Raw genomic sequence first — 14,856 nt, 5'->3', positions numbered from 1 at the left:
CAGAGCTAACATATATACTGACTGTCCTTCAGATATCTGGAAAGGGGAGAAAGAAAAAGTAGAAAGAATATGTGATTGGCCATGTGTTAACATGCACTATATTTGTGAGTAGCAGGATTAGACTGTGAGAGTACACCGACATAATTCCAAGCTCTCTGCTCTACTGCTTAAAGGCATAGTTCAGAATTTTGGACATAGTGTCATTTACTACTTGTCCATTATGTTGTTGATCCATGGAGACCATTTTCCGCTGATTCCATGCTGTCTTTCTCTTTGGGCATGTTAATACTAGCACAAAACAATGGTATTGGGTAATATCCACTACCAAACAAAATTATAAAATGGGTTGTTTCGATTTTGGACGCTGATTGGCTGAGACCTCACTATATTCATCATATACTCACAGCTGAATAGAATGTTCATACCTTGTTTAAATATCAGTGCGCTTGGCTCAGGAGACAAGTGACAAATACATGAGGGTCGCTGCCCAGACCCTAATTATTTAAAACTTCTTAAATAAAAAAAATCTTTCAAATCATGTCTGAAATCCAAACAGTTCAGTGCCTAACTAGGCATTAGTATGTTTACTCTGCATCACCTGGGGCTTGAACTCACAACCATAGACACCAAAGGAAGGTCATGTTGTTGTTGAGCCAAGTGAGAAGCTGTCAGTTGGACCTAAAAGAATATATAAATGTCACAGCTAGATATTTACACTGTAGCATGGATAGCATGAGCATGGATTCACTGATTGACTGGATTGAACACAGGTGGGACTGATTGAGATGTACTGCAAGCAGACAAAAGACTGGTCAGATGAAGAGATGCAAACAAGATGAAGAAACAATAACAGCTTCAAATTAAAAAATATTGTTTAAAAAATCATACAATGTTGATTCAATGACATCCTTTCAACATTTAAGGTTGATCCACCATTGATCTTCAACCATAACCAAAAATCAACGTTTTTGACCATAATTCAACGTTGATTTAACAACGTTTGCTATCTCGGCTACCATGTCATGGAAATCTTGTCATTTTTTAATGAACATTGTAGATTTACTAAGCAAGTATTTGCAGTAGCTGCATACAGTACCATTTACAGTACAACATTTTGATGCGCTGTTTTGATATTTCAAAAATATGTGAAGATTGTTTGTGGAGGACAGTCTGAAGTAGCAAATGGGGTGTCAATTGATCTAAAAATGTGAGAGGAGTAGAGTTTGATAGGTTTTACAGTTTTTGATGAGTGATGGACTTCATAATTCCTGCCAGCTCAAAGCATATGGAAGTTTCTGCTCACTTGGGCCTACATTTGGTGATGGTTGCAAATAGCACGTACGGCTGATTTGTTATGATTTTTTAAAGTTTTAAACTTTAGACGGTTGCTGTAGCGCCACCATCAGGATTATTGGCCCATAATGCCAGTTGAAGACTTTTGCCATAGGACTTGACCTACTGTATATACAAAGTTTGGTGATTTTTCATGCATGGGAAGTCAGACTTCCTAGGAAGAAGATTCAGATTCAGAATATTGGGACATACAAGAGGGACCAGCAGCTGGGGCTGCCCGGCCCCTAACAACAACAAGGCCCCTAACAACGACAAGGCCTGGTTCACAGATTCAGGAAGTTAAGGCTGGAGAAAGAGGAAGTACGAGTGTGGATAAGGATAATTTCAAAGAGGCCAAGTACAGGTTTAGCAAGGCAGTGAAAAAGGCTAAACAACACTTCCCTGAGAAACTACAACACCAATTCTCAGATGGGAATGAGTCATCTGTCTAGAAAAACAGATCACAAACTACAAACGAGATCCCCAGGCCTCTGATGACTCATGCATAGCCAACAACCAAAATGAGTTCTACTGCAAACCAACAAACCACTCTCAGAAACAATGTGCAAGAACCATTTTAGGTTTTCCGTTTGTCCCTCTCTAGGGGAACCCTCTGAAAAACCTTTTTGGTTTTAGGTAGAACTATTTCTTCAAGTAAAGGATCCAGCTAGATCCATTTCACAAATAAAAGGTTCTACCAGGAACCGAAATTTCTCTGAAAAGTTTTGGTAAAATAGAAGAACCCTGTTCGAGTAATTTTTTCTGAGTAGATGTACAGTATTTTAACTGTGTTAACTGACCATCCATCATGGTATTTGTCTGTAGACTGTCAGTTCAAGGAAGCAAACATGTCATTGTATTCTATACCTTTTCAAAACTATATTGAAGTTCAGTAATACTATTGCAAATACAATACAATGCTAATGCACATGAAAAACATTCACTGCTGGGCATCAGCATAGCTTGGTAAAAATATGTTATGAGGTGAAGGAAAGGCTACTTTGAACCAAACCTATTTTGAGGTGGAGGAAGGAGAGGGAGGACTGAAGTTACCCACCTGTCCAAAGTGTTTATTCAGGTAGATCATGTAGGCGGTCGCCACCGTGCCCGTAGAGTCCTTCCTGCTTTCTCCCTTCTTGGAGGATTCCCCGTGGGGCCGACGCATTGCGGAGTGCGCGGGCTTCCCGTGGGCCGAGGAATGGGGTTGCGAGGTGTGGGGGTGCTGTGGAGTGCTGTGTTTGTGTGCGGGCGTGTGGGTCAAGGGGAGAACGGGTTAAGGATATATATAGCGTTTAAGGTAGAGTGTTGAAAATAATGGTACACTTTAGGTTCCGGTTATCGTTTCAATATATACAAACATTACACATTTTACATACAGTGGCTGAGGGCCACAACCTGTTACTGGAAACACTCTTGGGGCCCAAGAAAAGGCCAAGGCTTTTCACTAACAGGTCTCAGAGGACTGACGGGGGTTGGGTTTCTTTTCCACCAGGAAGTTTATGCTGACAAGGTTGTTTAAATTCTTACTTGCCAGAGGACCACAATGAAAATAAACCATTAGGTTTTTTTGTGTTTATATCCTCGGCAGAAGTGTTTTAATAATCTTGTACTGCGGCCAAATGTGGTTTGAGATGTAACTGTTATTTTAATGCTCTGCTCAATAAAGTCAACCAATCAATCAAGTTAATTGACCAGTCAGTGTCACTGATTGGCTAACGAGTTCCCAATCAATTCCCAAGGTCAGAATCACCCTAAAGCCCGATTATCAAGGAAAGCCCTGATCAGCCCTGTACTTAGCCCTATCCCTAGACACTTAGTGAATATCTGATCAGAATAATAAGGGTGATAATTAGGGTGAATCAGCTTGCTTGTGCCTATCCTATTCTTTCAGATCTACACAATCAAAGAAGAAGGGCCAGGGATTGTAGATTTCAGATTTGGCTGTTGGATAACTGGGTTGAATTGCTTCTCTCACGGCTAACATTACATCAGTCGGTCTGGTTAAAAACTTGTGGTCGTCTCGGTCGCCGTTGTCGATATCTGTCCGGACACGTCACCACTAACCTCCCAGCAGAGTGCGCTTTGCTGTCATGTCCTCCCTTCGTCCCTTTCTGAGACATGCTGGGGGGGGGGGGGGGGGGGGGGTGAGAGGGATCGGGAGAGAGAGAGAGAGAGATAAGTATTTGTGTGGAGAGACCATAGCAAGACATAGATCGAAAGGCTAAAGAGAGAGAGACAGGGAGAGAGAGAGCGAGCGTTGGGCCGTTGGAAAGTATCCAAGGGGGGACCATTGAAAAGATGGAGCTGGCGAGAGAGAATGATGATGGCCGACAGGCGCTGGTGGAGGAGGAGGGCTTACGGGCTGACTGTTTGAGAGGCAGATTGATGCCTCATCACGGAGGCCCGTGATGTCTGAGGCAGAGCTCGATGATGCACAGACCCGGCACCCACACAAACACACACACAAAAACATGCCGCGCCGTCCGCCCCTCTCCATCTACCATTATCTACGCTGCCTCAAAGACACTCCGGTTAATGCCCCCGTTTGTTACGGGCAGCCGACAAACGCGCGGCGATACGCGCCAGCAATCGCCAAGTCGGGGAGAGTGCGCGCCCGTGTGGACCACGCGCTCGGGGAGCATAATTGGAAAAGACATGGGAGTCGAGATCGCCTATAAATTACAATCAACCGTCTAACACGCCTCCTCGACAAACAAGGCGCCTTCTCTTTGCTCGTCAACCCCCACACCCCCATCCCGGCCAATAAAACGGGTCCATTATAGAAGAGAGATTGCGTGCGAGGGCTTCAGACAGCAGCCATTTGTGTAATGTGTACTGATTGCTACGCTTGGAGCATGGTAACATTTGTAGCTGTTTTCTCGTCTAACTCTATGGATCCACATCTATCACTCCTTTCTCTAAGGAGTGAACTGTGTAATTTCCCTTCGGGGATGAATAAATTACTTACCTTCCTACCTAAATATCAACCTGAGAGTGTGAGTGTGATTAGGGTGCATGCTGGTTGGCCCACTTGAGGTTGAGAGTACCTGGTGCTGTTTGATTTTGGCAAAAGGGCATATTTGGCTTCAGGTGATGGTAGTCCTCTATCACTCCACCCAGAATTGGCAATCATAATTATGTATGAGCTAAATTGAATTAGGAACACAAGGTTTTTGAAGTTGGAATGCTGACACGCGCACACACACACGCACGCACCCTTGCACGCACACACACACACAGCTAATTTAGGCCACAGGTACACTCACGGATAACACTAAAACTATTGTTTTCCTCAAGAAATGCTTTCCTCTTCGATGAACAGCATTCCCATTAGAGCACACCCACGCTACACACACACACACACCATACACAAAAACATACGTTCCTTGACTTGAGTGATTAAATGGCTACGCATCTTCAACGCTGCTCCCTAAGTGACCAATCACTGCGCAGACACGAGCAATTTCAGATCTGTATCATTCCTAATTGAAATAATGAAATGAGGGCCTGGGGGGTTGTTCTAAAGCAAACAGAGCAAAGCTAGTGATGGAGTTGGAGTGGGAGATGAGCTGGAACCGGTCGATAGAATCACTCCACTGATTGTGAACATCATCTCAAATAACACGTGTTGAGGTGATCCCATCACAGATAAACATGACCCATCTGGCACTCCAAGCAAATGCACAAAGAATTTCAAGTAGCCTACAATTTTGACCCGTTTATGGGTTTAAGGAGGAAATGTCCCCCGATGTCAAGGTGAGTCCGTTAGAAGGAGTGAGGAGAGAAACGGACAGAAGAGACGGTCGCTGGCTTTCATCTTGACAGAGTAGCAGCTTCTTACTTTGCTGCGTGACTAGGTAGCAGAATGAGCGTTGACATAAGAAGCTCCCTGACTACCATACATCTTGCTGACTCAGAGGTGAAGTCAGGACCCTTTCATTGTTTGCTTTTAATGACCACTTACAAGTTTGGCAAGCAAGCTTTAAAGTACTAAATCCCCTTTCAAGTAATGACTACATCCAGTGATCTTTCACATTACTAGCATATTGCCACTTGGCACTCTGCTCAATGTAGCCTATGTTGGCACAAAATGGGCCATGTGCCAGAGTACTAACTCATATCAGTCAATTTGTTGTTGAGTGAGTAGCTAATCATGCTAATCCCTTCTAACTAAAAAAAGTAAATGAGCAAATTCCCAGCACAACATGTAATTGCATTGCACGGTAGTGATTGTTGGTGGAATGACTTCATTTTCTTCATTCTGTGTTCTTTGGAGCAAGATACTGTACTGTAGGTCTTAAAAGTATTGCCAGGTCAACCTGCCTACCAAAGCGCTACCAAACCTAAATCACATGACTTACCTTTGCAATGTTGTAGGAAAAAGAGTGGGCAACGAAGAAGCAGATCACTTAAATTCTGTTTTGGGGGTAAATCCGTCCGTTTCTCCTCAACATGTGTAGAGTGAGTGTGTTGACACTGAGACACACACACACACACACACACCACCTCAGGATTATACTATAACAGGGATGATAATCTCGTTAAGTATCTCTGGATTATGAGATGAAGCATGTGATTGAGTCAGCGACACTGCCTTAATGAACCAGGTGCGTGGTGACATTGGGGGAGGTGTCAAGGTCGGGTCAGACGACGCCATTTTACCTTCGCATGGCCTTGCGACCTTGATTTCGACCTTCATCCATCTTTCTTAAGAGTACAGTCATTAGAATGCCATGTAGATAACACAGAGTAGTACAGTATCTGGAACAGACTTTGCTTAAATGTCACCACCATAGAGTTCACTTTAAATGTCACTGTCCCCAATTCAGTTCCCTTTAGATGTTTGAACAGTTCACCCTGCAATACATCCCGCCTCTGTTGTCCTCTTCACCTGTGTGGAGTTATCTAAGGTAGCCCTGCTCACCTGAACGTTTTCCTGAACCTGAACGTTTTCCTGTCCTCTCAATTGCTCCAACTCTTTGGTGATGTTGTGTCGAGTCCACTGAAACGCCACTGGCCCCAAACTTTATTTCTTTAGGTATCGTTTGGAGAAATATTTGTTTTTGCAATATACCAGCCTTCTTTCCTCGTTGACTCTCCACGTACATTGAATGGTCACAGTTAATGTTCCGTTGATGAACCTGCGTGTTAGGGTGACCTGAACGACACCCGGGAGAGACCTCAGAGCTGAGTGTGGAATCCAAAAGCCACCAATTTGTAGAAATTGCAACTATAATTGCACGGATTGCATTATTGCACTGAATCCCTTTACCTTGTAATTTGTTAACTCATCTGGAAGAACTGCCTGGTTGCAGTTCTACCAGGTGCCTGATGCAAAAATGCTCTCTCTCTCGCTCTCTCTCTCTGTCATTGTCCCTCTTTCTTTCTGTGTCTTTCCCTCTCTCTCTCTCTCTCTCTTCTACTGGCACATTCAGGGGAGGACACTCCGACAGGTAGCGTTCCCCATAGCTTTAGAGCAGAGTGCTGAGTGCAGTGCTTCAAACCAGAATCCTGATCCAGCACTTTGCTTTTTTCTTAACCAACCATGAAACACTTTTTTTTTTCAAAAGAAGAGAGAACGGACGATAGTGACCTCATGCTGTTCACACCAGTCAGCTCCCCGGGGAGCTCTGGACCTCTGTAGTGAAGTGAAGAGTTGGCGCAAGTGGAAATCAGGCCTTTGTAATTGTTTTTTTTTTTGCTTTGAGTTGACAATGCAGTTCTGGAGCAAAGACGGGCCAAAGAAATGTATCTAAATGTTTGAGGTACTGTATTAGAAGTCTGGATATACTGTAGAGATGTATCTAAATGTTTGTAGTAGAGGTGTTAGAAGTATAGAAATGTGTCTAAATGTTTGAGGTGTTAGAAGTCTGGGTATAGGAATGTGTCTAAAAGTTTGTAGTCGAGGTGTTAGAAGTCTGGGTATAGGAATGTGTCTAAAAGTTTGTAGTCGAGGTGTTAGAAGTCTGGGTAAAGGAATGTGTCTAAATGTTTGAGGTCGAGGTGTTAGAAGTCTGGGTATAGGAATGTGTCTAAATGTTTGAGGTCGAGGTGTTAGAAACTTGCTAGTCTCAAGTGGAAATATAGATTTGTGTGTGTGTGTGTGTGTGTGTGTGTGTGTGTGTGTGTGTGTGGGAAGATGGAGATAACATGTCAGCCAACATGAGCTTTACATGTACTGATAATGACAGCAACCCTCTGTATTGATTATGAGATTGATGAGAGTGCGGAGATTGTTGCTGCTGATTAATATGCAGTGTGTGTGTGTGTGTGCATCCTGTGATTTGTGTTGTCATATGTGCATGTGCACCGTGTGTGTGTGTGTGTGTGCACGTCTTGTGTCATTGTGTGTGTGTGTGTCTGCCAGACGCACCTTTCGTTTTTGTGACATGAGAGGTCATCAGAGTAACGGCCCGTGCAGTTATTGGTGACTGATAATTCCAGATCGGGAGCTAATTACCTGCATTGTGGCCTCATTAACCGTTCCTCCACAGGGCAACGGCCTGGACCCCCTCCCCCCCCCCACCATCTTCCATCCACCCTTCTTCTCATCCCTCCATCTGTGACAAGCTTCATGCTGTCCTGGTTCTGGTTGTCTGATTCTGTGTCTGCTTGGTGTAGCTTTTGGAATTCATACCATGACAATTACTCTTGTGCCACTGGGTCTGTCTTTTTTTCCCTCTCTTTTACCGTCTTCATCTCTGTCCCCAGTTCCCATGGTTTTCTGTTTCTCTCTCTTTCTCTCTCCGTCTCTCTCAGTTGCCCTCTCCCCTCTCATATCTCCCCCTCGTCTGTCTTCCTCCTCCCCACCTCTCTCCCTCTCTCTCTCTGTCTTTCTCTCCATTTCCCGCAGTCACCTTCACACTCCCCCATTCTGGAGCAGTTGGCTCCTTTCCCTCCCTCTCTCCATCCCTCCATCCTGCACATGTCCACTGCCTTGCCCCTGGGCCACACTTCCCTTCCCTTCCTCTCCTCTCCTTCCTATATTTAAGGGGTTAGGCTGATGGGGCTAGCCCAGGTATAGATATAATTCCTCTGAGAGCAAGGAAGGTGGAGAGAGAGAGAGAGAGAGAGAAAGAGAGAGAAAGGGAGAGAGAGAGGCCATACGATGGTATGGGAGAGAGAGTGAAATAGTCCACGCTATTAATCATTAACCTGTCATTTGTCCTAAAAAGAAGCAATGTAACACCATTCATCAGAGGAAGTGTGAAAACAGAGGGACGGGAGAGGGAGAGAGGGAGAGAGAGAGAGGGAGAGAGGGAGAGAGAGAGGGAGAGGGGGAGAGAGGGGGAGAGGGAGAGAGAGAGAGGGAGAAAGGGAGAGAGGAGGCAGCAATATCTGTTCCACACAGAGCGCCACATGGAGAGCATAACTGGGTCAGTCGCAAACAACAGTGGAACTTTGGTGCTGAGCCGCACGGGCTCGTAGGTGGGCGACGCAGCCTAGGATCCAAACCAGCCGCCGCAGGGGGCACGGCCTAATCCACGGAGGGATGAGACGAGGACGGGGCGCTCAGCCCCACCACCACAATCCCAACCCCAACCCCCCCCCACCACCGAATCTCCATCCAGACAGTCGAAAAGCTCCAAAGCCACCCCCGCGTCCCCCCCCCACCCCTCTTACCAGACACTCCATCACTGAAACGCTGAATCTCTCTCCACCAACGTGGAACTGTAGGGACGTTGCCACGTATATATCACAGCCTGATGATGAAAGCATTAACAGTAGCGAAAAGAAAAAAAATGAACCAACAAAGGAAAACACTCCGCCTCAGGTGATGAGTCTGTCAAACTGTCGCAAGGTCGCTTATTCTGAGTGTTTCTCATTTATTTATTTATTTATTTATTACTTTGTTTGTTTGTTACAGCGCCAGCTTTTTGCAGCTGTCATGGAATGTCACAGAAACTAGAACTCGCATGATGACAGAAAAAGGGGGAGAGAGAAGAGAGAGAAAGAAGAAAGAAAGAAAGAAAGAAAGAGAAAGAAAGAAAGAAAGAAAGAAAGCTAGCTAGCTAGCTAGCTAGCTAGCTGTGTGTTCTGTCCAGAGTTAAGGATGAACCACATCCCTCCTACCTCCAGGCCATGGTCAAACCCTATACCCCCTCCTGACCGCTACGCTCTGCTACCTCGAGTTGCCCCGTCACTTTGAGGCCCCTGCAGTCGGTCGACACGGTCACGGCTCTGGCCCCACAGTGGTGGAACTAACTGGCCACTGATGTCAGGACAGCAGAGTCACTGCCCATCTTTTGCCGCAGGCACAAAACTCATCTCTTCAAGAAGTACTACCACACACTTTGCGTTCAGCACTAGATTATGCTCTTAGTCACTTTCAGAAAGGAGATGTGAGTTCTGGTAAGTAGTAGTAGGCCTACATTTGCTTTTCCTACTTTAAATGCAATTATTGTAAGTCGCTTTGGACGAAAGCATCAGCTAAATGACTGTAATGTAAAGTGGACAATAAAGTGAATCTATCTATCTAATGAGAAGAGAGAGAGAGAGAGAGAGAGAGAGAGAAAGAGGACAGAGAGAGGGGAGAGACAGAATTACGAGTGAATAATGAAGAGGGAACGAGGGATGAAGGGAGGTGTAGCAAGACAGAAAGTCAGATGGACGGAGGACAGAGGAGGAGACAAGCGAGTGTGGAGAGAACGAGGGGCCGAGGAAGAGGGCGATGTTCTGAGTGGATGAGCACCAGGGGGTCTCTACTAGGTGTGTGGAGAACAGCCACCCTTGACTGAACACTGCTCTCACCCCAACACAGCCAGCGAGCTTCTCCTCCAGTAGAGCAAAGCGCCAGAAATTCAGACCACCAACACTGAACAGGCACAGCGCCCCAATGCCATATCCACAATATTCCCAGCAATTTGTGAATAAAAAACATCAATAATATTCGCAACTCCATTTTTACAGTACGGCTCGAATGACACTTCGGCATACGTAGCGAGCGAAACCCCACCTCTCGCTATGTAAACAAGGCGAAAGTTAACAGAGGGTGGAGTCAAGCACACACTGAACGCTGCTGTTGAAGAGGGGTGCGTTCCGAATTGCATACTTATACTTCTTCCTACCAGTAACTACTACAGCTGCCCTTAGAAAGTATGTACTTTGCAAGCAGTAGGCATCCAATTGGGACATACTACCTTGTCATAACATTGCGCCTTGAAATTTACCCACATCCGTCGCTGTCCATAATATGACATTCGTCTACAGCTGTCACGACTCGCACATGTGACGCACATTTCCGCTGCGCACAGGATTGTGGGTCAGAATAGCCAGAAAAGCCTGCTGGCTTGCATAGGCCTACTGCAAAATACAACCGGATGTAGTAGCACATCCTGGTATGTTTGCCATACTGCATGTGGCATAATATGTATTGGGACATACTACATCCTGTTTTGGCATACTATATAGTAGGGTAGTATGCGATTTGGAACGCAGCCCAGGTTTGGAAGAGAATTCCGTGACGTCCGCAGGGGCTGGCACGCGCACAACATGGATGTGTGCGCCCTCCGCCCGTTGATCGCATGTTCCACACCGGATAAGTACGGTTTACCTCTGCAAGGGCGAACGGGGTCACTCCAATTCGCCACATCCATCTGCAAACGAAAGATGATGTGATCTCTCTCTCTCACACACACACACACACACACACACACACGCACGCACACACGCACACACACAGCGGAAGCATTCAGATTGTGTGGGCTATGTAAATAGATGGTCTTATCGTAATGGCGGTACTGATGGGTTTGCTGGTTCTTGCTGCAGTCTTAATAGAGGGCCCACCAGCTTTGTGCTCCTGTAATGGGGGGAGATTATCTCTCCTCGCAGCGGTGGTGGGGAGCACAAATTCCTCTTGCGCAAAATTGCCTCTCCCTCCTCTTTTCGGGTCCTCTCTTTCTCTCATTTTTGGGTTTATCTCCCTCCTCCGAATACCCCTCATTCACCTCCAAAATTGTTCTCTCTCTCCCTCTCTCTCAGTCTCTCACACACATACACACACGCACACACACACGCACACACACTCACTCTCTCTCTCCCTCCTTCCTCCCTCTGTGTTTTGCCCCGTCCTGTCCCGGACAAAGTCCCGAGGACCGGGTGGTGGAGGCTGGGGGGGGTCGGCGCTAGTCCCCACAGTCACTTCTCTGCCGTCCATCACCCCCCCCCCCCCCCCTTCGGCGCAGAGCCCCTGGTGGATACCGAAGAGCCTAAGGCTGGGCTCACACTACGCGACTCTCGGGCCGATTTGTCCTCGATTGACCCCTCCCGACAGTCGGAGGAGAAATCTTGTCTGGAATGTTGGTCAGGTACCGATGTTCTGCCCAGATGATCTTGTAATGCGAGGGCTTTACAGATCCAATCTTAAACATCCCGATCGGCTCACAGACCCATCGGGGTCGCCTCGGTAATATCAAACATGTTTTTTCGAATTTCGAAATCGGGTTACATCACGTACATAAGGAGAATCTTAACAGATATTCTTCTTGCGCATCTCAAACAAGCACACACAGCAAGATTTGAAAATAACGGCTCAGCACACACTAGCTACAGCAGGGGTGGCCAACCCGCGGCTCTTTGCCCGTCAATGTGCGGCTCCTCCATCCATTCCCAAAAAAAGTTGGCTTGCAGCTCTTCCATCCTTTCATTAAAAAATAAATTCATTCATTCCATAAGAACGTTTCTCTCCCTCTAGTTTCGCTGTGCATTTCTTCCCGCCCATTTTAGTTTATTGCAGATTTGTCATAAAATCATGATTCGTTTCGCTAGTGAGGAAGTCGCGTGAGAACCACTTCAAACCAATCATATAGGTAGCAAATCACCTTGGTAACAAAATTATTAGGTGCGTTTACATGGACAGTTTGAATCGGTTTCAAATAGGTTTGGAAGACCAAACCGATTGAAAATATGTAATATAAACACCTCAATCCGACTGAAATGCCCCAACCCGATTGAAATCCCAATCGCTTTCAAGGAGGTAGTTTAAACCTTTTCGAAACCGTTTGGTCCGTCATGTATACTACCTTGAAACGGATTGATGCTGCGTTCTGCGTTCATTCTGCGCATGCTCAAGACTTGACTAATCAAGGCATGCTCCACAGTTCCGTAGTCAGCTGTTTGTAACCATCGTAACGCAATCACTCACGGCTGCGTGCGCGTTCGAAACATTTGTTTCGTCGTCGCATGTAAACATCCAACCAGTTTACTTTGTATCCCATGTATACGCTCAAGATGAAATCAGCTTGAAATCAACCAGATTGAAAAATATTTGTCATGTAAACGCACCTATTGTAAACAAAATAATTTGCTTTGCGTGGGTCATTCTCTTTTACGACAAAAGCTAACGTAGCCTAGGCTACTGTACACAACCAAAGAATGGCTGGAAAGAAATGCGCAGCTAAAAGAAAATATGAAGACGAACACAGGACATTTTTTACCCGAGTGGGGAGAGTAATTTTTTCTTCATAGAACGTAATGGTAAGCCATTTTGTCTGATATGCCAGACATCATTGGGACATTTCAAAGCCTCATCTCGAGCCCAGTCCAGCCCAACCCAGTCCGGTCCAGTCCAGCCCAACCCAGCCCAGCCCAGTCCAGTCCAGTCCAGCCTAACCCAGTCCAGCCCAGCCTAACCCAGCCCAGTCCAGCCTAACCCAGCCCAGTCCAAAATATATTATGTCAGAAAATATCTTGTATGTATTAATTTTAAATAAATTAACTTTAAATGTATATTTAATGTACAATAATGTTTTTCTTCTTATTTTAGACTGGGGTGCCTTGGGATTTTAAGTACTTATGAAGGGTGCGGTGACTGAAAAAAAGGTTGAGAAACGCTGGTATATATGGTGTGGCTCTGGGTGGTACCACAGTAATTTTTGTGGCTCTTAGTCTCTGACTGGTTGGCCACCCCTGAGCTACAGGATCTTATCGTGCCCGAGGGAGCAACGAACCATTGGTCTGCCGTCTCACTTGTAAAGTCAGGACGTAATAATCTTAAATATCAAACATGTTTGATATTATCTGGGCCGCCCCGATGGGTCTGCGACCCGATCGGGAGGTATAAGATTGGATCTGTAAACCCCTCACATTACAAGATCATCTGGGCCGATCATCGGCCCGACCAACGTTCCAGACCAGATTTCTCCTCCGATTGTCGGGAGGGGTGAATCGGGGATAAATCGGCCCAAAAATCCTGTAGTCTGAGCCTGGAATAAGAGTGGCTCGTTGCCGAGTTGCACATCGGGCATGATAATTTCCTGCAGTGTGCGATGAGCTGTTATTTTCTGATCTTGTCGTGTGATTCACGAAAAAAATCTCAAACATCTTATGTTGATTGATGCACACTCAATTTCGAAATCTCCAAGTCAGTGTGAGTTTGGCAAGCAGTGGCTATGGCATTTAGGATTAATAGGAATTCGACAAGGTTCCCAGAGCAATGTTCGGGGCTTTGCATGGACTGCAGCCAAATCCAATTTGTTTCTCAAATACGATCTTTAAGTCTGACTGTCCACACTGTCGGTCTGTAGAACTGACTGTCTACGCTGATTGTGATGGATTTTGAGAGATTAGCATATAACACATGTGTGTCCTGTAGTTTTTAAATGGTAGGCCTAGTCAACACTGGATTGATAAGTAGCTATAGCTGCCAACCGGGCCTAGCAGAAGGGTCATGAAGGGGTCAATTTTGGGAATGGGACTAGGAGAGAGGCTAATCGAGACTAATCTAGTCTAAGGTAATATCTTATTTAGAAAGAAGGCCCTCCTGAAAGTCGTAAAATTGCCACAACTGATGCACATGAGTATTATGGAACCTTCAAGTCTAGCACAAGAACACTGTGAATAGCAAGTAAGGCCATCTTAGCCCCTGAGCGCCATTTATCAGAACCCTAGCTGATACCGATAAGCAGGCAGGAAAACAATATTTAAGGGGCATTCTGGCCTTGGAGAAACTGACAGACTTAGGTGTCTCCTCACTAAAGAATAAACCTGTGTATTCGCTGCTCCAAATCCTGTGTTGGACATTCTTCATTGCAAGAATACCAATGATAAATGTGGTTATTAGCTGAGTGATGATGCAACTTTATTGAACTTAAAACACAACGCAGACTAACTCACATTGGCAAAGAAAATTGCTCAAAGCCAACAATTCTTAGATAAGATCTTTATCGTCCCACAGGAGGAAATTATTTTCACAGAACTGTATACATTAATCAGATGACAGAAAATATCACACAGTGATACAGAAAACAGACCCTACAATGGACATACAATGACAACACCATAGTGTGCAATGATACAAAAAGACAACACCGTACTATGTATTGACATACACCATACGGTTACACACATGACGGATACCTTCCAGCACAGTTACACACACCACAGTTAACAGTCAGCGTGGACTGCTGTTTCAGGCAGCGATGGCTGCAAAGATCAGGCTTTTACTGAAGCGGGCCCTTCTACACCCGAGTGTCCTGTACCTGTGCCCAGAGGGTAGTGGTGGGAAGTGGTGATTGAGCGGGTGGG

General features: G+C 45.6%; 1 protein-coding gene across 1 annotated transcript in view; it reads right to left on the bottom strand.

Annotated features, from left to right (window-relative positions):
• Positions 1 to 2,497, bottom strand: part of cabp4 (calcium binding protein 4) — a gene marked incomplete at both ends in the record, with an annotated part of 12,657 nt that extends 10,160 nt beyond the window's left edge. Inside the window, one exon of the mRNA XM_084454631.1 lies at positions 2,390 to 2,497. Within this exon, the coding sequence (XP_084310757.1) occupies positions 2,390 to 2,497 (108 nt within the window). The remainder of the gene's footprint in view (positions 1 to 2,389) is intronic.
• Between the last annotated feature and the right edge of the window lie 12,359 nt (positions 2,498 to 14,856).

Source organism: Borostomias antarcticus, assembly GCF_949987555.1.
Source record: "Borostomias antarcticus genome assembly, chromosome: 20".
NCBI classification, from domain to species: Eukaryota; Metazoa; Chordata; class Actinopteri; order Stomiiformes; family Stomiidae; genus Borostomias; species Borostomias antarcticus.
The sequence above is the reverse complement of the archived record's forward strand: the minus strand, read 5'-3'. Positions and strand labels throughout refer to the sequence as shown.